Raw genomic sequence first — 24,022 nt, 5'->3', positions numbered from 1 at the left:
TTCTTAAGTGATACTATTATACCTGCCTCAACCACTTCCTCTGGCAGCTCATTCCATATACTCACCACCCTCTGTGTGGAAAAAGTTGCCCCTCAAGTACTTTTTAAATCTTTCCTCTCTCACCCTAAATCCATGTGCCCTAGCTTTGGACTCCCCTACCCTGGGGAAAAGACTGCTACCTTATCTAGGCCCCTCATGAACGTGTATACTTCTATCAGGTCACCCCTCAATCTCCTACATTCCAGGGAGTAAAGTCCTAGTCCACGCAACCTCTCCTTATTACTCAGACCCTATCTGCCTCAGTTTGTCATGTGATTGCATTTGTTACATTAATAGCCAGAAGATCCATTCTATTTAAATGGAAAGATCCTAAACCTCCTACTACATTACAATGGTTTTCCCAAACTATAGCATGTTTAAACTTAGAAAAAAAATTAGGAGTGGTACTATCGATCCTTCGGTTAATTTTGATGAAACTTAGAGCCCATTTATTCAGCATTTTCATATGACGTAAGCTGACCTTTCCGAATCCTTCTCAATAATTTTCTATTCGAATACAGAGGAGCAGAGTTAATGACAATTTTTTTTTAAAAATCGATGAAATACGACAGCCCAGCTTTTGTTTAGTTCTTGGTTAGTTTTTGTTTATTACTACTATTTTGTTTTGTTACTTTAAGTTTGGGGCTTTTTTTCCTCTCATATAATCAAATCTCTTAAATCTTTTTCATGTTCAATTATTAAGAGATTGGGAGGTTCAGATTACATTTAACTTTTTGTATATGTTAATTAATTATTGTAATCCCGATCTCTTTATATCATGCGTATAATTACTATTGTTATATCAATTTGAAATTAATAAAAAGATTGAAAAAAACTCAGACCCAAGTCCAGGCAACATCGTGGTGAATGTTTTTTGCACTCTTTCTAGTTTAATAACATCTTTCCTATAACAGGGTGACCAAAATTGTACACAGTACTCCAAGTGTGGCTTCACCAATCACTCATACAACTGGAACAAGTGTCCTAACTCTTATACCCAATGCCCTGACTGATGAAGGCCAGCATGCTAAACCCCTTTTTCACCACCCCATCTACCTGTGATGCCACTTTCACAAACTATTCACTTGTACTCCTAGGTCCCTCTGTTCTATTACACTTCCTAGTGCCCCACCATTCATAGTACTAGTCCTACGCTGGTTTGACTTTCCAAAGTGAATCACCTCACACTTCTGTATTGAAATCCATTTGCCACTCCTCGGCCAACTTCCCTAACTGATCATGATCCCCACATAATCTACAATACTTGCTAATTGTGTTGTCCACAAACTTACTGATCAAGCTTGTGCATTTGCATCCAAATCATTTCTATAAATAACGAATACCAAGGGTCCCAACAGCAACCCCTGCGGCACACCACTTGTCATCAGCCTCCGTTCCGAGAAACAACCTTCAACCACCACCTTCTGCATCCAATCTTGAATTCACCTAACCAGCTCTCCCTGGATTCCATGGGACCTAACCTTCCAGACCAGCCTGCCATAAAGGCTTGTCGAAAGCCTTGCTAAAGTTCAAATAGACAACATCCACTGCCCTACCCTTATCTTTTTGGTTACCTATTCAAAAAAAAACTCAAAACAGTTAAGCACGACTTTCCATGCACAAAGCTATGCTGACTCCTCCCAATCAGACTCTGTCTATCCAAATGCTGGTAGATCCTGTCCCTCGGAATTCCCTCCAGTAACTTCCCCATGACTGATGTAAGGCTGACTGCCCTGTAGTTTCCCTGGCTTTTCCTTGCTACCCTTTTTAAACCATGGAATGACGTTACCCACCATCCAATCTTCAGGAACTTCACCAGTGACCAAGAGGCAAAAAAATCTCCACAAGGGCCTCCAGAATTTCTCTAGCCTCCCACAAAGTCCTAGGAATGCACTCAGTTAGTCCCTGGGGATTTATTCACGTTAATGTGTTGTAAGGCTGCAAATTAGGTATGTGGACAAAAGTGTTGAAAGACTAAGTCACTGTGTAGTCGACAGGTTGGTAAGAGCCGATATACTTGGCAGACTACATCATGACCAGATCACTACCTGCTCCCTGGTTTTCCAAAATATCTCCACTAGTTGCTGTGATTAAAGTAAACTATCCCTCTGCATCTTACACAAAGTCACAGCATAGACATAGGCCCTTCACCACATCAAGTCCACATCAACCACCCATTTACACCAATTCCATACTAACTTTATTCTCCCCAACATTCCCATCAATTCCTCAGATTCTACCACTCACGTACACACCCAGTGGCCAATTAACGTACCAACCCACATGTTTAGAATGTGGAAGGAAACCAGAGCACCCTGAGGAAACCCCCACAGAGGGAACATGCAAACTTCACACAGCAAAGGTCAGGATTGAACTTGGATCTCTGGAGATGTGCAGCAGCAGCTCTACTAGTTATACCACTCCTGCTACCCCAAGTCACAGAGTCTCCGTCTCAACCCATCGACAGCCTCTGACATAGTAACCCCTCACGTGGCTGATTTTGCCATCCTCTTCCAACACTCCTTCATTGTCTCATTGGAGGGAATTGTCATGACTTGGCTCCATTTCTATCAATGGAGTCATTATTTGTAAATCACTAATAATGGTTTCTTTTCCCACTACCACTTACCTCATTTTCCTTGATGTCTTCATCTGAAAAAGTACATTCCACATATATCCCCCTTTATACGTTCAACTGCCTCCAGTTCAGAATGTTTGTCTGGCATCCAGTACTAGATGAACTGAAAGTTTCCATCAACAGTTAGGATACTGCCTTTAATCTTGATCACAAATTCCATTTGCTATCCACCAACTCGAACCCTTGCCGTAGCAATCAAATCCAACAACATAACTACAAAGCACATTGTTTGTTCCAGTACTTTCCACAGTGCAATCTCTCTAGAACTGATTTGCAAGTCCTACAGGGCATAGGGGCTCCACCTGCCCCACAATAAGTGGCCGACTCTGCTCCTGTATGTTCTTGACAGTAGGCAATCTCCTGATCCTGGCTTGCCAACCATCAGATAAACAGATTGCTCTCCTGAACTTTGGCACCTTGGGTTCCTCCCTAAATGTCCTCCAGGAAACCTCATGTTAATTTCACTGCACGATTTCCAAGCTGGATCATTTCACCAGGATTTCAATAGCCATGGCTGGAACCACATGGGCAGTTCACCTAGCATCCTCCCACAGCTGTTCTCACTTCCAATTTCCACTCCCAAGGGAGTCTGTCTGATCTAGCATCAGATTTGTTCCAGGGTCCCACAATGTCTCTGCAACACTTCCTGAACCTTGGTCTCCATTTTCTCTTCCACTTCTGCATTGGTGGGCACTGGGCTGATCTTGGCTTTGTCCAGCAACTTGGAAAGTCCAGAGTCAGGCTCCAGCATAGGGTTGGTGGGATGAGCCAACCTCCTCATCCAGCCTGGCCTTCTTGGTAGATGGTTCCTCTGGTTCAGACCAGCCTTTCCTCCACTTCCTGCAGCTGTCCAGATGGAGAATGAGTTACTCATTTTCAAGCCTGACCCAAGAGAGGCTACTGCAAGGACACATTTCATGACCAGAAAATTTTGCATTATGGCTCAAAATCATTGTTTTTCCTAATCTCACCTTGGCATCACTATCACAATAATCTCTCCCAGCACCACAACCTTCAGAGCTCTCTGTACTCTGGTCTGTTGAATATCCATGATTTTAGTGAGTCAACCACTGGCAGCTGTCAAGGCCCCAAGTTCTGGAATTCAAGATTGTTATTTGGGACTGATGTATTTGTTTCAGTACTCTGCACAAGACAGCTTTTAATATACAAGGGGAAAAATAACCATCACTTCATACTCCTTATGTTTCTCCAGTGATGCCTGCTGGAAATCATGAATGTTGGTGGAAGGTTTAGGCAGCGATGCCAAATATCCCATTGACAGTCATCATCTGCACTTAGCCTGAGCAATGGTGCCTACAGATACCCTGGATCCCCAACAGCAGCAATGACTCAGTATCCTAATGATTGAATGTCTCTTCAATCTTCATCACAAATTCTATTTGTTATTCACCAACTCTAACCCTTGCCCTGGCATGGGTTTCACTTCTGGAGAGATTTCCAAAATGTCTGAAATGAATTCAAGTGTAGTTAGATACACTGGCAGAAGTTTTATTGAATATAGAAGGGATACATTTTTCAGGTATAGATACTACAGATGTATTAAAATATTTCCAATTTTCCATTTATTGATATCAGACATGGACATGCAGGAAACTCTGGCATTTGGCATTAAACGTACAATCGACATTAACAATGGGAAATTGGAAATTTTACTCAGCTACCTGCAGTGACAATAACTGCACCTCAGTCCAGGTTACAGGTCAGGACTTGGACAGTGCTTATCTGCTAGCAAATAAGGGGCCTAGGACCTGTGACTAAAGTAGAGAATCTTTGCTATCTGAACCAGTGGAACATGCCACAGATTACAGCATGCAAAAACACCAACAGAAATAGGACCAATCACCAAATTTCAACCGCTGAATTAGAATTGTACACAAAAAAACTCTTCAAATTTCTCCCCACAACATGAACTTGTGTGCTTAAAATCATAACTGTTAACTGCCCTGGACATAATAATCATCTGTACATCATGAACAGTAAATCCCAGGCCCAAGCAGCATAAATAGATCAGCCATACAGAACCAAACAAACATCCTGCTCTGTATAGATTTTTAGTGCATGTTCAAACAAATTGAAATTATGTGGTATAAAATGATAGCTTTACATGTTCCAGTGTTTGAAAGACCATTAGTTTTCTGGAAGTTTAGTGTCACGGAGAAAGAGGTTTGAACAATGATCATATCTGTGGATTTTGGCAAATCTTAAAGATTGTTGCCCTGCTCACTCTTTGCTCATATTTCAGGCTGCTGAGCGGAAGCCTGTGGCTCTGGAGATTCCAAACGTTGATGGAAATTGGTTCTTTTCCGTAACTTCTCAGGAGCTTTCCTCCATAGTACAATCTCCTGCCAAAACAAAAACTTTAGTTTAATGGGTTCAGTTTTATATTTTCATTAGAACCAGTTGATAATTTACACAATAATCTGATGCAAACACAAGTAAATTGGCAGGCTATTATTCATTTTGATCATGGGACACAGCAAAGAGCTATTCCTTCAGAAAATTTCATACGTTCACTTCCAAAAGCCAGTTTTGGAGGACACACACTTTGCATTCTTTTTGATCTAGGACATTACTGGCAATTATAACTGCATCTCCATTAGCTAAAATCAGCTGGAGCAGGATGAAGGTGCTGAGTGGCTTGCTCCACCATAAATAAGATCATAGCTGGTGTGATCTTAACTTCAACTCTATTTTTCGCCTGTCCCAAGTAACATTTCACCCCATTTCTCATCAAGGATTTGTACCTCAGTACAAGTGACAATAATAAACCAATACCAAGGATGTGATCAAGCTAGAGGGTGCAGAATAGATACACAGGGATGTTGCCAGGATTCGACAGCTTGAATTTCAAGGAGAGACTGGATAGGCTGGAACTGTTTACCCTGGAGCATAGGAGGCTGAGGGGTGACCTTATAGAGGTTTACAAAATCATGAGGCCCATAAGGTGGATGGTCTGAGTCTTTTTCACAAGGTAGGGAACTAGAGGGCACAGGTGACAGGGATCAAGGAAGTCCACAATGTATAGCCTTAACATTATCTGTCCTACCATTATTAATATGTATGAACTAATTTATTGAATTAGTTATTTTCCTTTTTTTTCCCCCCAATATTTTAATCACTTATCTCCAATCCTATTTTACTTAGAATACACTTTAACCACTGATCAGATGCTCACCAAGGAGCCTTTGTCCCAGCATTCTGCTGAAAGCCACACTCATGTTAAACTCATGGAGCTTCTGTCCCATGCTATTTATAAACTCCAGAAACTTTTTGCAAATCTTAATTTTTTTTAAAAATTGTTCCAAGGTCATCCTGAAGGCAATAAACTCTGATAACTCCCCTCTTTTACTCTCTATCTGCTTCTGACTACCAAATGACAATAAATGGATGCTAGGAAGGAACACTTTTTACTGTGGTCCCCACCATAGTTGAAAAGCTGAAATCACACCCACTAAGTCACTCAGATTTAATTTACTATTTAGTTCCTTCGACCATCCTACCCAACACAAGATCCCCATTTCCCCCCCGAGTTGCATAATCACTCTCCACCCAAGCTCTTTGCCAATTTACAGTAAAGACCATCTCTTCTTCATACTCAGTAATCCATTATGAAGCCTTTACACACATTCTGAGAAACTTAGACCACTACTTCCAATACCTCTCACAACCTGCAATGCCCTTTCTCCAAACGCAAGTCACTCCACCATCATTTTTCACACAATGTAAACTCACAGCCTCAATTTTCAGGTGTACAGTGATAGCATGGGTGTGATAACCAGTGGAGGGCACTATTCACATACAAAGGAACAGAACAAAAGAGCTGGTCGTTGACTTCAGGAAGGTGGGCAGTGCACATGCTCCTGTCTACGTCAACGGTGCTGAGGTCGAGAGGGTTGAGAGCTTCAGGTTCCTCGGAGTGAACCACATAGACGCCACAGCCGAGAAAGCTCACCAGCACCTCTACTTCCTCAGGAGGCTAAAGAAATTTGGCATGTCCCTGTCAACCCTCACCAATTTTTTTTAATCGATGCACCATCGAAAGCATCCTACCTGGATGCATCACAGCTTGTTATGGCAACTGCAGAGAAACAGTTGTGGACACAGCTCACATCATCACTGGAATCAGCTTCCCCTCTATGGACTGTACTTCTCGTTGCCTCAGTAAAGCAGCCAACATAATCAAAGACCCCACCCACCCCAGACATTCTCTCTTCTCCCCTCTCCCATCAGGCAGAAGATACAAAAGCCTGAAAGCATGTACCACCAAGCTCAAGGACAGCTTCTATCCCCCCGTTATAAGACTATTGAACAGTTCCCTAGTATGATAAAGTGGACTCTTGACCTTATTGTCTACCTGCACTGCACTCTCTGTAGCTGTTACACTTTATTATGCACTCTGTCATTGTCACTACCTCGATGTACTGTGTAATGAGTTGATCTGTATGAACAGTATGCAAGACAAGTTTTTCACTGTACTTTGGTACATGTGACAATAATAAACCAATTCCAATGGGCACAAAGATAAATCTCAAGGGTCAGACTATTTACGTAATCTAATGATCCCAAAGGATATTGGATAAGAAGCAGTGGTTCCAACAATAATTCCACAAAATTCAATGGAAAGGTAAACTGAGCCAGAGATTGAAGATGGGAAATGCAACTCCCTTCCATATGCCAGTTGAACATGTTAGTTGTTGAACTACAGAGGTATGTAAATACAAGCTAGAATTATCAAGTACGTGAAAAGAAACAGTATAATTCAGGTCAGACTGAGAATGGCTCAATTCCCAAAAGTGATTTTAAGAGAATGTGGCTACTTAAGGCAGGAAGTGAAAGATGTAGGGAAAGATTCTCAAAATAGAGGGGACTGTATGGCAGTAGTGAGTCAGGGAAATGTTTGTATATAAATCTGAACTTAAGCTCAACAGTAGTTAATGAAATATAGCAATTAGTTTGCTGGTAGTACTATGGCAAGGATTGTAGAAGGCGTACGACACATATGCATAGCGCATGTAGTACTAGCACATTTGATCAAATGGATTATTTAATGCTAATAAAAGAAATGCATTTTTGAATAAGAATAAAAACAAGATTTTAAATATTATAGAATAAAGTTAACAGAATGTTTAAAATTCCATGGATCCAGAAAAATCCCAACATGGAAGGATGTGAACATACATATGGAAGATCCATACTCAATGATTTAGGAACAGCTTCTTCCACTCTGCCATCAGATTTCTGAACAGTCCATGAACACTACTTCATTATTCCTTTCCTTTGAACTATTTACTGATTTTGTAATTTCTAGCAACTTCATGTCTTTGCATTGTGCTACCACAACAAATTTCACGACAGCACGACAGCCTATTTCACGAACCTAATTCTGATTGAGATATTTGACCAATTTATTTTCAGCGTGCACACAAATAGCATCAAATGGAGATTCAATCCACACTGCAGTTGCATTGTACTTGACTCAAAGGAGGGAACTCACTCGTCCTTTGCCATACCTTCACCCTCTCTTTCCTGCCCCACACACAATCCCATCTCCATATCCTGCGACATACCTGCTGTTTGAAGTACCGCCTGTCTTCTTCATCAACCAGGACTAAATTTAAGAAGTAACGTACAGAGAATTTCTTGTTGACATCCCTCATTGTCGGTGTCAGATCATATCCGGCCAAGAAGAGCCTGATTGGAATGGATTCACCTTCATAAACAAAAGTGAACATGATAGCTTTAAGCAATACTTATGCTCTACCTATCTCTCCCAAAGGCATGCTTCTTGGATTACGATTTTAGATAAAACAATATTATGCAAACTCTTGAATGATCAATTGTCCAAACAAGCCCTGACAGGGATGGTTAAGATATTTTCTAATTCATAGATAATTCCATTGATGGATTCTGATTGTAAGACAATGCCATGACAATAACAAGCTCATAGGTTCACTAGCTGTTGATTGACAGCATCTTTCAAATCATTCTAAAATGCAGCTAATAAAAGGAGTCTCGTTTCCATTGCTGAATAGTCAGTACGTAGCAGGATGCAGCAAAGCAGGGATCCAGAGTGCTTGGAAATCACATTGAAGATTTATTAAATCTGCAGCGAGTCTATCATGATCCAAGTTTGATGAGAGATCAAAAATCACATCTAGTACAACCTGACCAGGACAAAGGTTCCACATAGTTCCTGTGATTTGGATTACAACCCAGCATCCCATTCAGAACGTATTCCACCTCACAGTTTAATTATCGAGAGCAATGCAGCAGTTAATACCCTTAGATCTCTTTCCTCTTCATGAATCATTGTTGCTTCCCACTAGCCAACTATTAACATCTGGATCCCTCACCCTCAATGGGCAAAAAAGGTTGGCATGGAATTAGTGGGCCGTGATGCAAGACTATAAATACTGATTATACCTCAAAGTAGTACCTCACTCTATACATTATAAAAGGTTTTTGAATGTCTCGTATCATTTCAACATCTCTACTCCTCTAACTTGATCTGTGCTATCACATCTGCAAGCAAGTGCAAGGATAATCAGAAGAGATCTGTTTAAGGCTGATTGAAATATCATGAGCATTCTTAATTTTCTGGAGGTCAAGTTTATGGCCTCAAATGTGTCAGTCACTCTTCAGCATGAGAAATAAATCTGCTTTTTCTAGGGAGTCACAACTCTACTGGAATGATCAAATGCCCTAAATGTTTGCGAGTTTTTCCATTACTACTGACACAACTGACTGCAGGTGCTGTAATCTGGAGCAGAAAGCAAATTGCCTGAGCTCGGTAGGTCAGGCAGCATCTGTGGAGGAAAACAGGTGGTCAACATTTCAGGTTGAGACTCCGCATCAGGAAAGGTCAACACCTGAAACCTCCACAGATGCTGCCTGACCTGCCGAGTTCCTCCAGCAGTTTTTTTTTCTTTTCATTACTGCTTATGGACCACTGTGACACAAATGTGAAGTACATTGATGCAGATTCCTCCTGCTGCTTAATTTTAAACAAACCAGGTGCCATCCTGAAAGGCACATAATTGCTCCCAGCAGATAGGGAATTCCTAATGCTTAAACAGAATCACAGAAACATGCTGATTGCAATGGCTATCTACACTAGTACCATTTGCCCACAATAGGCCTCTATCCCTCTAAGCCTCTCCAATTCAAGTACCTGTCTGAACACCTTTCAAACATTAAGACCATATCTGCCTCCACCACCACCTCTGGCAGCTCATTCCATATAAGCACCACCTGTGTGTGAACAACTTGCCCTTCAGATTTCTCTGAAATTTCTCACCTCTTAGCTTAAACATGTGCCTTCCAGTTCTAAACTCCCTTGCCATTGAAAAATAGATTTTGACCAATAATCCTATCTATACTTCCCATAATTTTATAAACCTCTAAGGTCACTCCTCAACCTCCTACATTCCAGTGAGAATAAACCCAGCCTATACAATTTCCCCTTATAACTACAGTCCTCTATTCCAGGCAATGTCCTGGTGAGTCTCTTATGCTACAATATCCTTCCTGTAATGTGGAGACTACATACAGTGGCATGCAAAAGTTTGGGCACCCCGGTCAAAATTTGTTACTGTGAATAGCCAAGCGAGTAAAAGATGACCTGATTTCCAAAAGGCATAAAGTTAAAGATGACACATTTCTTTAATATTTTAAGCAAGATTACTTTTTTTTTATTTCCATCTTTTACTGTTTCAAAATAACAAAAGGAAAAGGGCCCGAAGCAAAAGTTTGGGCGCCCTGCATGGTCAGTACTTAGTAACACCCCCTTTTGGCAAGTATCACAGCTTGTAAGTGATTTCTGTAGCCATCTAAGAGTCTTTCAGTTCTTGTTTGGGGGATTTTTGCCCATTCTTCCTTGCAAAATACTTCTAGTTCTGAGAGATTCTTGGGCCATCTTGCATGCACTGCTCTTTTGAGGTTTATTCACAGATTTTCTATAATTTTTAGGTCGTGGGACTGTGAGGGCCATGGCAAAACCTTCAGCTTGTGCCTCTTGAGATAGTCCATTGTGGATTTTAAGGTGTGTTTAGGATTGTTATCCTGTTGTAGAAGCCATCCTCTTTTCATCTTCAGCTTTTTTTTTTTACAGACGGTGTGATGTTTGCTTCCAGAATTTGCTGGTATTTAATTGAATTCATTCTTCCCTCTACCAGTGAAATGTTCCCCATGCCACTGGCTGCAACACAAGCCCAAAGCATGATCGATCCACCCCTGTGCTTAACAGTTGGAGAGGTGTTCTTTTCATGAAATTCTGCACCCTTTTTTCTCCAAACTTTCCTGTGTCCTCACCACAAAATTCAGCATCAGAAGTTTGCAAAGGAATATCTAAACAAGCCTGATGCATTTTGGAAACAAGTCCTGTGGACTGATGAAGTTAAAATAGAACTTTTTGGCCGCAGTGAGCAAAGGTGTGTTTGGAGAAAAGAGTGTGCAGAATTTCATGAAAACAACACCTCTCCAACTGTTAAGCACAGGCGTGGATCGATCATGCTTTGGGCTTGTGTTGCAGCCAGTGGCATGGGGAACATTTCACTGACAGAGGGAAGAATGAATTCAATTAAATACCAGCAAATTCTGGAAGCAAGCATCACACTGTCTGTAAAAAAGCTGAAGATGAAAAGAGGATGGCTTCTACAACAGGATAACGATCCTAAACACACCTTAAAATCCACAATGGACTATCTCAAGAGGCACAAGCTGAAAGTTTTTCCATGGCCCTCACAGTCCCACAACCTAAACATCATTGAAAATCTGTGGATAGACCTCAAAAGAGCAGTGCATGCAAGACAGCCCAAGAATCCCACAGAACTAGAAGTCTTTTGCAAGGAACAATGGGCAAAAGTCCCTCAAACAATAAGTGAAAGACTCTTAGCTGGCTACAGAGAGTGTTTACAAGCTGCGATACTTGCCAAAGGGGGTGTTACTAAGTACTGACCATGCAGGGTGCCCAAACTTTTGCTTTGGGCCCTTTTCTTTTGTTATTTTGAAACTGTAAAAGATGGAAATAAAAAAGTAATCTTGCTTAAAATATTAAAGAAATGTGTCATCTTTAACCTTATGCCTTTTGAAAATCAGGTCATTTTTACTCACTTAGCTATTCACAGTAACAGAAATTTTGACCGGGGTGCCCAAACTTTTGCACACCACTATATGTAGACAATACTCTTAGTGCATTGTTTTTCAGAACTGTAACAATGTCCCAGCCTTTATACTCAATGTTCTAGCATATGAAGGTAAGCATATCAAATGTCTTTTTTCACCACCCTATCCACCTGTGTCACCACTTTTAGGGAGCTATGGACTTGCACCACAAGGTCTCTCTATACAACAATGCTCTGAAGGTCCACGACACTATGTCCCACCAGAACTGACTTCCCAAAGTGTGTCACCTCACACTTGTCTGGATTAAGTTCCATCTGCCACCATTCCACCCAACTTTTCAGCTGATCCATGTCCCCCTGTACCCTTAAACAACCTTCTTCACTATCTACGACTCCCCCAATTTTCTTGTCATCAGCAAACTAACCAATCTGACTACCTACATTCTCATCCAAGTCATCTGTATATCTTTAAAAAGGTCCCAGCACTGACCTCTGCAATACACCACTTATTAGATTTACAGTCAGAAAAACAACTGTGCATCACTACCCTCTGCCTCCTGTCACCAATGATAACCAATTCCAATGTGGCATTCAGCTTAATAAAGGTAATAAACATGCCATTCTGATCAATCCATGGCCTTGGCAAGCGTCAGGGTACATTTCATGTTGACAGTTTCACAAGTTTTTTTTTATTTCTCTACTGATATACTTTAACAGGAAAAAAACACTCAAGGCAGCACACCTGGCCATTATCTCAGCAACAGCCCCATATCTTCGTACCAGTTGAAACTTTTACTTTGCCTTGCTGGTATACAGCTCAATGATTTCTTCAGACAACAGAGCCTTCAACTAACACTCCACATTTCACAAAATTCCTCTGCCATCACTAGGACGAAGTACAGTTATGGATAAATAGTAGGTTTACAGGATAGCAAATGAGATCAGAAATCTCTACAGCACCAATGACATCCCCTCCACAACTCAATACTCCCTTGGGAAAAAAAAATCAGTTCTCTAACAATTCCCAACACATCCACCATTCAGCACCGCAGATTATTAAAAAGCTAGTTGTTTCGTGAAAGTAGTTAATGAAAACCATAACTGTAGTTGTCCCAAATATATTTATACAAAGAGTTCGGCAAAGAACATCTCAAGCCATTTCACACAGACAAGAAAGGGGACAATGAATGCAGAACTTAGGAGAGACAAGTTTAATGAGTTTCGCCTTGCCTGCTTCACTGATCTTTAAAGAGACTTAGCCTTTAAACCTATTTCCACTAATACTGAACAGTCCCACTTCTGCAGCTACCAACTGACGTGGTTAATTATTTTAAGTTGCTGAGATACAAAAAAAAGCTATAGTTATATACCTCACCTTTAACAGGAGCTCCATCCATTATCTCATACTTGGCAATAGTTTCTGTCTCAGTGGTTGTACTGGGCCCTTTGCAAAAAAAAGTAACATATCAGACAACTGATGCATCCCAGTCTCAATGAGTGAGTAATGACACATGGTATCCATCAGCAGTTTCCCCAGATTCCCACAGCCATTCTTACCAATACCAGTTATCTCTTTTTTGATCATCTGAAGCTCCATGTGCTGGATTTTGATTCTCACCAACAAGAAGTAGATCTTACCAACAATCACATCCTTCAAGTGGTATCTAAAGAAAGAATCAAAGCAGTATATCTTAAGGCTGAGATAGACAATATACAGCACACAAACATTTTTTGCACTGTTATAATTAAAATATTTTAGTTTTTGAAGTGCCAGTATCTCCCAATCTGCTGTATTTTATTTCTTCTGAGATCTCATTGTGCATTTCAAATCTCTTGTGTTACGGACTCAGTGAAAGTGATAATACAGTTCTTAAATCTGTCTTTTGAAGTAGACCATAGTCTGTGGCAGTCAAAATATCTTAATATTTATCCTGATATACCCCATAAGATCTTATATGTTTCAACAAGATCACCTTCATTCTTCTAAGCTTCAAAGAATATACATTGTATTTCTTCAGTTGCTTTTAATAGGATGAGGTTCATGTCCATCAGCAATAGATGAAGCCTGTGTATCATAGAAAAAAAATCTCTGGTCTTCCACAGGGCAAGCTCGATCGACTGAATAAGTTTCCACTTCACACACACTTTTATTCCAAAAAGGTTATTATGCTTCCAAATCCAAGGTTGAACATCATCCAATTAAGGCAATAAATGACAAAGTTTACCCATCTACAGGCATATCACAAGGTCAATTGACATTATTCATTTGTTAGGGACAGGAAAAGCTGTAGCCTGTGCATTTCCCATTTGCCATGCAAAGACCACTACAGAAAGCAACTCAAATCATGCTACTCAGAGCAGGAAGTTTAAAAAAAATCAAATCAAATGGCTGTAAAGAAGAAGAAGAAGAATGGAAATGACTCACTTTGATTTGTTGTATTCAAATTCTATGTGTAAGCAGTCTTCGATGCCTACTTCCATTTTGATGGAGTTGTTGACATCTGGGTAGGTGGCAAGCTGGTGTACAATCAGGTCATATTCCTTTACCAGGTCACTCAGACTCCGGACTATTGTCACTTTCAAGAAATATCTAAGGAGAAATTAGATAAAAATCACTGGTTTGCAGGTTTCATTGAAAAGTGGAATACCAGAAATGTTGTTTAAAATAAAGTGAAAAATCATAGAATCTTAACAAATAGGTTGGAACTTCCCAGATACCATAGATCAGCACCCTGGTCATGAACAATGAAAAAGTCATACCAATGCATTTAACAATTGGAAACAATCCTAGAATCCCACACAACTGCATTGCACTTTATTGATTTAATCTGAGATGGGTTATCAAATATACTCCAATATTAGATACTTGGTAGTTTTAAACATTGAAAAATGTTTCCAGTTCTCAAGAATAAAGGCTTAGCATAGATTCAGTCAGGTGCCAGGCCTTCTGATCTGTGCAGTTTGGTTGCTCTCAGTAAGTTGGCAGTTAAAGCACCACAGCTGGCCTCAGGACCAGCCGGACAATTGTAGGGATTTCCAGCTCCTAATAAGTGAACAACATGGGAGGGGTGAGGTGACAGTGATCTTGCAATTCACCCAGGTGCCCTCTCTTAACATGCAAGTCTTCTCTGCACATTACTGGATTTTAAGTAGAGGATAGCATTAGGACCAAGTCTCTCGTTAATATATATACTTTCCAAATCTTCAGGGGTTTTTAAACAGTGCTTCAGCAAAGAAAACCAGTCAATCAATTTAGGCAGAAAGAGAAATGAAACAGTTATCTCAAATATCTCAAACAGCAAATAACATATTTTTGAAATGTAATCACTATCTTAATAGAAATATAGCAGCCAATATGCACACAACAAGATCCTGCAAAAAGCAAGGAAACAAATAAAACTGCAGATGCTGGAATCTGAAACAAAAAACAAAAGTGCTGCAAGAACTCAGCCAGTCAAGTAGTAATCTGTGGAAACCATAGAACAATACAGCACAATACAGGCCATTCAGCCCACCATGTTGTGCTGACCTTCAACCCACTCCTAAGACTATCTAACCCCTTCCTCCCACATATCCCTCTATCTTAAATTCCTCCATATGCTTATCTAACAACCTCAAACTTGACCAACATATCAGCCTCCACCACCACCCCAGGCAGCGCACCCCATGCACCAACCACTCCCCAGGCAAAAAACCTCCCCCTGACATCTCCCCCGAACCCCCCACCACCCCAAAGCCATGCCCTCCTGCACCGAGCACTGGTGCCCCAGGAAAGAGGCGCCGGCCATTCACCCCATCCACCCCTCCCAATACCCTGTACACCTCCATCATGTCTCCCCCCATCCCCCAAACAAGCAAAGCCCCAGACCCCCCCACAATCCACACCCTCCAACCCAGGCAGCATCCCGGCAAACCACCTCCGCACCCCCCCCCCCCAAAGCCCCCATATCCCTCCTATAATGAGGCAACCAGAACTGGACACAGTACTCTAAGTGTGGTCTAACCAGAGTTTTGTAAAGCTGCATCATTGCTTGGTGGCTTTTAAACTCGATCCCACAACTTATGAAAGCTAACATTCCATAAGTTTTCTTAACTACCCTATCCACCTGTGTGGCAACTTTCAGTGATCTGTGGATACGAACCCCCAAATCCCTCTGCAGTGATCGGGGTTCGATTCCCGTCGCTGTCTGTAAGGAGCTTGTATGTTCTCCCGTGTCTGCGTGGGTTTCCTCCGGGTGCTCCGGTTTCCTCCCACATTGCAAAGACGAACGGGTAGGTTAATTGGGTTTAAAATGGGCGGTGCGGACTCGTTGGGCCAGAAGGGCCTGTTACCACACGGTAAATAAAATTTAGAAAAAAATTTACCTTGGAGTCTGTCCTTCCAAAGTGCACCACCTCACATTTCTCCGGATTGAACTCCATCTGCCACTTGTCAGCCCAGTTCTGCATCCTATCAATTATCCCTCTGTATGCTTCGACAGCCCTCCACACTATCCACGACACCACCGATCTTTGTGTTGTCTGCAAACTTGCTAACCCACCCTTCCACCCCCTCATCCAAGTCATTAATAAATATCACAAAAAGTAGAGGTCCCAGAACCGATCCCTGTGGGACACCACTAGTCACAGCCCTCCAATCCAAATGCAGTCCCTCCACCACAACCCTCTGCTTTTTACAGGCAAGCCAATTCTGAATCCACACGGCCAAGCCTCGCTGGATCCCTTGGCCTCTGACCTTCTGAAGAACCCTACCATGCAGAACCTTGTCAAACGCCTTACTAAAATCCATGTAGACCACATCTACTGCACTACCCTCATCAATCTCCCTGGTCACCTCCTCAAAAGAAAGAAACCAATTACTGTTTCAGGATGAACAGTCTTCAACCTGCAATGTTAGCTGGTTTCTCTTTCCACAGATGCTGCTTGAATGGCTGAGTTCTTCCATCATTTGTTTTTGAATGAGATACATGGATTTGATTGGCTAATTTAGTGATGATAGCCGAGAAATTAAATGGCCCCAAGATTAAAAAAACTCAGCTTTTTTTTTTGAAGTGTGTCGTGGGTCAAGATCTTGATTTAACGAACTATCTAAAAGACAATTTTGTTAACAGTGCAACCCTCCCTCAGTATTACCTAGATTTGATATTCAAGCATCTGGAATAGGGATAGAATCCACATCTTCCTTTACTAACTAGGGTCAACATACAATGGTCATAAAAATCACTACGCTGAAATTTCCTTGTCTTACAATATTGTGGTACCACCATCACCCTAAAAGATGGTGGTTCAGATAGCGGGCAGCACAGTGGTAAATCAGTTAATGCTATTGCTGCACAGCTCCAAAGACTTGGGTTGGATCCTAAATTCTGGTGTAGCATTTGTATATTCTCCCTTTGATCACGTGGGTTTCCTGGGGTGTCTGGTTTCCAACCACATTCCAAAGAGGTGCTGCTAGGTTCATTGGCTACGCTAAATTACCCTTAGCAGGTGAATCAACGGGCATGTGAGGGAAAATAAGTTACAGGGAAATAAGTGGGGAAATGGAACAGATGGGAATGCTCTGAGAGCTGGCATAGACTTGATGGCCTGAATGGCCTCCTTCTACGTCACAAGTCAAAAAAATGTGAATATTCACCACTATCTTGGGTTGTTGGCAAGATTAAATTTGTTCCTCAACCACAAGACAACCTAGGAAATTTTAGTAGGCTTTGTGAAGTATACACAAGGTGTTCCAACCAGACCTGTTTCATTGGCCCACAACAAAAATTGCCTTTTGCATTAAATGCAGAATGCTCTCATTTCACAAAAAGAATGAATGATTGCATCTTCAGGAAATAGATAATTAAAATTAGGTTGAATGGTATAGATGCAAAAATTGGAAATATATTCCAATGGGCTTTACCAGAAGACAAAAACCTTTTCCGAACATCTTCTCAATTCATTTCTGTACATTGCAATCTACACTTCTGATCAACAGCAATGGATTGCTAATGTTGCAATACACAAGTTTGCTGAAAGGGGCAAAAGACACATCAATCTCACTCCATCCAATGACATACAATCTCATCCAGCATTCACCAGCCCCAGTTAGCACCAGTTCATGAAGTGTGAAACACTTGGCCAGAGCGGCAATGAGCCACATAGATGCCATTCCCTACAGCAAGAAACTGCAGATGCTGGAAATCTGAAATAAAAAAAACAGAAAATACTGCAGATACTCAGGAGGTAAGGTAGCACCCACTGAGAGAGAAACAGACTTAACACTTCAGATCAATGACCTTCCATCAGTTCTGATTTCCAGCATCTGCATTTTCTTCTTGATTATTTCACAATCCATTGCTTATCTGATGTTGATTGATCACAAGTCATAGTGCAACCCTTGCACAATGACAATCAGTAGATGGGCAAGTTGGTCGTGGTGGGGTAAGGAGACATTAAAAAAAACGTGTTGCTACTGATCGCCATCCAGTGACTGCAGCTAGAAGTGAGCAAGAGAATAGGGATCCGCTCCAATATCTCAAAAGATCAATTTAGCTATATTCTGCCACACTTACTGAGTCACTATCTTGACGGAATACCCAAAGGCCCAATGACAAACTTGGGGATTTGAATGAGAGAAATTGAAGTGTGCACAAATTACTCATTAAATATGGTTATACTGTACTGAAAGTTGTTACCTTAGTCTGACATTGGCCCCGATATATGATTCATAAGGCTTTTCCACCTGCATGAACTCAAAGTCATAAGTCCTGCTCTGTGTCAATTCTCCAGGCAAGGCCAGCTCCTTCACCAGGTTCACAAACTCATGTGTGTTACTCTTATCACTAAATAGCTCTGCAATGTAGAAATAAGAAGGCTGTGAAAAGCATCCTTTACAGTTTCAAGCCAAAACACTCTCTCCAAAACTGCTACTTCTATGTATTTCATGCATAGCAATAAGCAAATCCACAGATTAACTAATGGGTCAAAGCTCACAAGTTGTAATTGATTAGCTACTATCACTTGGCTTTAAAAATCAAATTAAACATAAATATGCCCCAGTTGAAAATTTATGACAGTTAATTGGAAATGAGACAAAACGGCAGGGGTTAAGAGAGGGGTTTAAATTGAATGCACGAGAATTTATGAGTGAAAAGGTTACATCACAAAGTAAAAAGAGTTTGTTGCAACAATGTTTGTTGCAATTCTTAACAGGGCACCGTTGGTGTGGGTCCTCATAGCCCAATGACAAACATTGTTCTTTAGGTCACAGGAGAAATCATTTAGCAGGATCTGTGCAAAGCAGAGACCAAAATGCTTGGACTTTACTGTTACTCAACCGCTGGGTACCGTGCCCCAGTATGGTATGGAAACATTCATGTGAAGATGCAATGAGAACCATCTTGGCACAGGTAAAATCAACTCCCGAGTGACTACAGACCATCGTACTATCACATACAAGGCCTGTGAAAACCAATAGTCCAAACAATAGAACACACTTGTGTAATCCCAAACCTCCATATCCACAAGACCAGCAACAACTTAGGAGGACAAAACATATAGTGCTGCTGCTTCATGGCTCCAGATACCCTTGGGTCATGTCTGTATGGAGTCTGCACTTTCTATCTGTGACCATGTGGGTTTTCCCAAAAGCTTGTTAGTACAGCATAGGAACAGGTCCTTCGGCCCACCGTGACGCCAACCTAATTAATCCCATCTCCCTGCATGGTCCATATCCCTCTATTCCCTGCCTGTTCATAAGTCTGTCCAGATGCCTCTAAACATTACTATCGTATCTGCTTCTACCACCTCCCTCGGCAGCACGTTACAGGCACCTACCACTCTAAAACAAAACTTGTCTCACACATCTTCTTTAAACATTCCCATCTCAAAACTAGTTGGTTTACAGGTTATCACATTGTTCCTAACGTGACAGCAAGAAAATCAGATCGGCACCGACGCAGTGGGACAAAGGCCTGTTGCCATGCAGTATGATTCTATGTATAGGGGAGTACTTATAATAATTAGGAGACCAAAGAGGGGGCACTGCAATATCACTGGTGAGCAAGATTGAGGAAAATCCCAAAATATTTTAAATACATAAAGGACAAGAGGATAACCAGGGAAAGGTGTTGATTAGGGACCAAAAGGGCAATCGATGTGTGGAGTGATAGGATATAGGCGAGATTTAAATGAATACTTCTCATTTGTATTCACCGAGGATATTGTACTTGGAGAATTCAGGGAAGAGGATAGTGAAATTTAGAACAAATTATCATCGAAAAGACATACAAGATGGCTTAGCAGAGTTAAAGGTGAAGGACAGCAAATATGGTTCCTTTATTTAAGGAAGGCCGAAGGGATGAGCCAGATAACTATAGGCCAGTTAGTCTAACAGTGATCAGGAAATTATTGGGAAAAATTCTGAAGGATAGGATTAATCTGCATTTGGAGTGATGGGGATGTATAATTAATTTGATTACATTTTGAGGAAATGAGCAAGTGTCAATGAGGGTCATGTGGTTGATTAGTTTTATATGAACTTCAGTAAACCTTTTCCCAAGGTTCCACATACGGGAGACTGGTCCAAAAGGCAAGAGCCCATAGGATCTAGGGCAATTTGGATCCAAACATGACTTGATAGAGGTAGAAGGTATGGTCAAGGGTTGTTTTTGCAATATATAGAATATTAGTTAGGCACAGGTGGAGTGGAGTGTACAGGTCACCACACTATAGGAGGGAGATGGTTGCACTGGAAAGGGTGCAGAAGAGATTCATGAGAACGTTGCCTGGAATGGAGCATTTCAGTTACAAGGAGACACTAGATAGACTGGGTTTGTTTTCTTTGGAATAGAGGAGGTTGAGAGGGATTCTGTTTGAGTTATACAAAATTAGGAGCACATATACAGTAGATAGTGAGAAACTTTCCCCTTTAACTGTGGTATCTATAACCAGATGGCATGGGTTTAAGGCAAGGGATAAAGGGTTTAAGAAGGGATTTGAGGAAGATTATCCCCCCTATGCTCACACACACACACACAGTGGTTGAAATCTGAAACACACTGCCTGAGGGGTGGTAGAGACAGGTACTCGCACATGTACAGTAAAACTTAATTAATCGAGCACACTCAGGACATTGCTCATGCCAGACTAGCAAGCTTTCCAGACTATTGGATGATATTCCCATTAATACTCCAACACATTTTAACATATTAAAGAAAGTGAATTAAAAAAGTACAATGATAAATTTTTCAGGGCCCTGGCATATCAGATAGAACCATACAGCACAAAACAGGCCCTTCGGCCCACCATGTTGTGCCGTCCATCAAACCACCCTCACACTACCTAACCCTTTCCTCCCGCATATCCCTCTATCTCACATTCCCCCATATGCCTATCCAACAAGCTCTTGAACCTGTCCAATGTATCTGCCTCCACCACCACCCCAGGCAGTGCATTCCATGCACCAACCACTCTCTGGGTGAAAAATCTCCCCCTGACATCTCCCCTGAACCTCCCAATATTTTATATACCTCTATCATGTCTCCTCTCATCCTCCTCCTTTCCAATGAATAAAGCCCTAGCACCTTAAGCCTCTCCTCATATTATTTAACAACTTCAACACATCCTCTCTCGATATCTACAACCTCGAGAACATTACCCCTACCAGCACTCCCTTCCGCATCATCAAGACCCCTCTCCCTGGTGAATACCGAAGAGAAGTACTCATTGAGAACTTCTCCCCCTTCCGCCGCCTCCAGGCACATTCTCCCACCTTTGTCTTTAATCGGACCTACCTTTACCCTAGCCATCCTCCTACCCTTCATGTACTTGAAAAAGGCCTTGGGATTTTTCTTAACCCGACTAGCCAACGCCTTTTCATGTCCCCTTCTAGCTCTCCTCAGCCCTTTAAGTTCCTTCCTCGCTACCCTATATTCCTCACGGGCCCTGTCTGAACCTTGCTGCTTATACCTCACGTACGCTACCTGCTTCTCCCTAACTAGTCGTTCCACCTCTCTCATCACCCACAGTTCCTTCACCCTGCCATTCCTTCTCTGCCTCACCGGGACATATTTATCCCTAACATGCTGAAACCGACATGATTTCCAAATTGTTGGATAGCAGATCATCATTTTACTGTGGTATTTGGATGAGCACTTGAAACACCGTGACATAGAAGGCTCTGGGCCAAACATTAGAAAATAGGTTTAGTTTAAATGGATACTTGACAGGTAGCATCGAGCCTTGGGCCAAACGACCCATTTCCATGCTACATGACTACGTCCTCAACTTAAATTGAGGAAGTCCCTTTAGGGACCATTTGAAAACCAGTAACCCAAAAACATTCAAAGAGAGTGCCTAATTGAAGGACAACTGAGACAGGAACAATAATTAGCTCCACACCAATTCCATCAAACTGCCACCAGGCTCAGACATGCCACAGGGACCATTAGTAGCCATCAAATGATACTGGATCACCCAAGGGAGCAATCTCCTCCTCCACTGTTGTGACTGGAGGTGAACAAAACACAGCCAGTGCCAATGATAAGCCAAGCTACTGCCAGTATGGTAGTTGACAGATTCCTAAATTTCATCAGACCACATAAAAAAAAACCTGGATTCAAAATCTGGACATACCATTTTAAACTTCCAGATCTAATTGCCATCTGACCCAGCTATCAGTATTTTAACATAACAGTAGAACACCAGACAGGCCATTCGGCCCACGATGTTGTGCCGATCACAATGCCGATTTATATTAAACGTCCTCTTCCTGTTTTTCATCCATCTCTCTCCATTCCCTTCATATTCGTGTGTCAATCTAAAAGCCTCTTAAACTCCACCAAACTGACTGATTCCACTACTATTCTGGTAACCCATTCCAGAAACATACCACACTCTGCATAAAAAACTTGCCCCTCATGTCGCCTTTAAACTTCTCCCCCTGGCCTAAAGTTTTACATAGCTGCAGCATGACTTCCTTACTTTTATACTCAACACCCCTACCAATGAAGGCAAGATTCCATATGCCTTCTTTACCACATCATCCACTTGTGTAGCCACTTTTAGTGAACTATGGACCTGAACCCCAAGATCCCTCTGTACTTCAATGCTATTAAGGGGCCGATCACTAACTGTATACTTTCTCCTTTCATTTGAACTCCCAAAGTGTAACACCTCCCACTTGCCCAGATTTATTGCTCCATCTGCCACTTCTCTGCCTAAATCTGCAACTGATATATATCCCGCCGTATTCTTTGCAGTCCACCGGTCTTGGTGTCACCCACGAACTTGCTAATCCACCCATCAATGATTTGGATGCAAATGTAGATATATAATCACAGACAACAGAGGTCCCAGCACTGATCTTTGTGGAACACCACTGATCACAGACCTCCAGCCAGAATAACAGCCTTCCACCCCACTCTATCTTCCATGGGCAAGTCAGTTCCTAATGCAAAATTCACCATGGATCCCATGTATCTTTATCTTCTGAATCAACTTGCCATGAGGGACCTTGTCAAATGCTTACTAAAGTCCACGTAGATAACATCCACTGCCTTACCCTCATCAAGCTCCTTTGTCACCTTCTCAAAAAAACTCAGTTTGTAGGCATGACCTGCCCTGCACAAAGCCATGCTGACTGTCCCTAAGCAGGCCTTGACTTGCCAAATGTGCATAAATCCTATTCCTCAGTATCCTCTCCAATAGCTTCCCGACCACTGACGTGAGGCTCACTAGCCTATAATTACCTGGATTATCCCTATTTCCCTTCTTGAACAAAGGTACAACATTTGTTACTCCCTAATCTTCCAGGACCTCACCTTGCTAGTGAGGACACAAAGATCCTTGTCAAAGCCCCAGGAATCTCCTCATTTGCTTCTTTCAACATTCTGGGATACAGTTCATCAGTCCCTGGGGACATCCACTTTAATGCTTTTCAGAAGACCCAGCACTACCTCCTCCTCAATCTCAAAATGTCCCAGTACATTAGTATGCCCCACTCTGTTTTCACTATCCTCCAATTCCTTCTCAGTAAATACTGATGCAAAGTACTCATTTAGTACCTCAGCCACTTGCTCTAACTCCAGGCACAAATTCCCTCCTTTATCCTTAAGTGGACCTACCCTCTCCTTAGTTATCCTCTTTTTCTTAATATGTATAAAATGCCTTGAGATGATCCTTGACCCTGCTCGCCAAGGACATTTCATGGCCCTTTTTG

At 41.7% G+C, this 24,022-nt stretch overlaps 1 protein-coding gene across 2 annotated transcripts in view; it reads right to left on the bottom strand.

The window, feature by feature from the left end:
• Positions 1-4,165: 4,165 nt before the first annotated feature.
• The window catches only part of vps26a (VPS26, retromer complex component A), a 34,006-nt gene continuing 14,149 nt past the window's right edge, over positions 4,166-24,022 (bottom strand). For both annotated transcript variants that reach the window (XM_052027716.1, XM_052027715.1), the window contains exons 4-9: positions 18,498-18,654; positions 14,246-14,410; positions 13,378-13,484; positions 13,196-13,264; positions 8,266-8,408; positions 4,166-5,040 (exon numbers count right to left, since the gene is read on the bottom strand). In XM_052027716.1, the coding sequence (XP_051883676.1) occupies positions 4,930-5,040; positions 8,266-8,408; positions 13,196-13,264; positions 13,378-13,484; positions 14,246-14,410; positions 18,498-18,654 (752 nt within the window). In that variant the 3' untranslated portion in view covers positions 4,166-4,929. The remainder of the gene's footprint in view (positions 5,041-8,265; positions 8,409-13,195; positions 13,265-13,377; positions 13,485-14,245; positions 14,411-18,497; positions 18,655-24,022) is intronic.

The sequence above is a fragment of the Pristis pectinata genome, chromosome 12 (assembly GCF_009764475.1).
Source record: "Pristis pectinata isolate sPriPec2 chromosome 12, sPriPec2.1.pri, whole genome shotgun sequence".
Classification (NCBI taxonomy): Eukaryota; Metazoa; Chordata; class Chondrichthyes; order Rhinopristiformes; family Pristidae; genus Pristis; species Pristis pectinata.
Note: the sequence above shows the minus strand (reverse complement) of the source record. Positions and strands in the feature narration are given on the sequence as shown.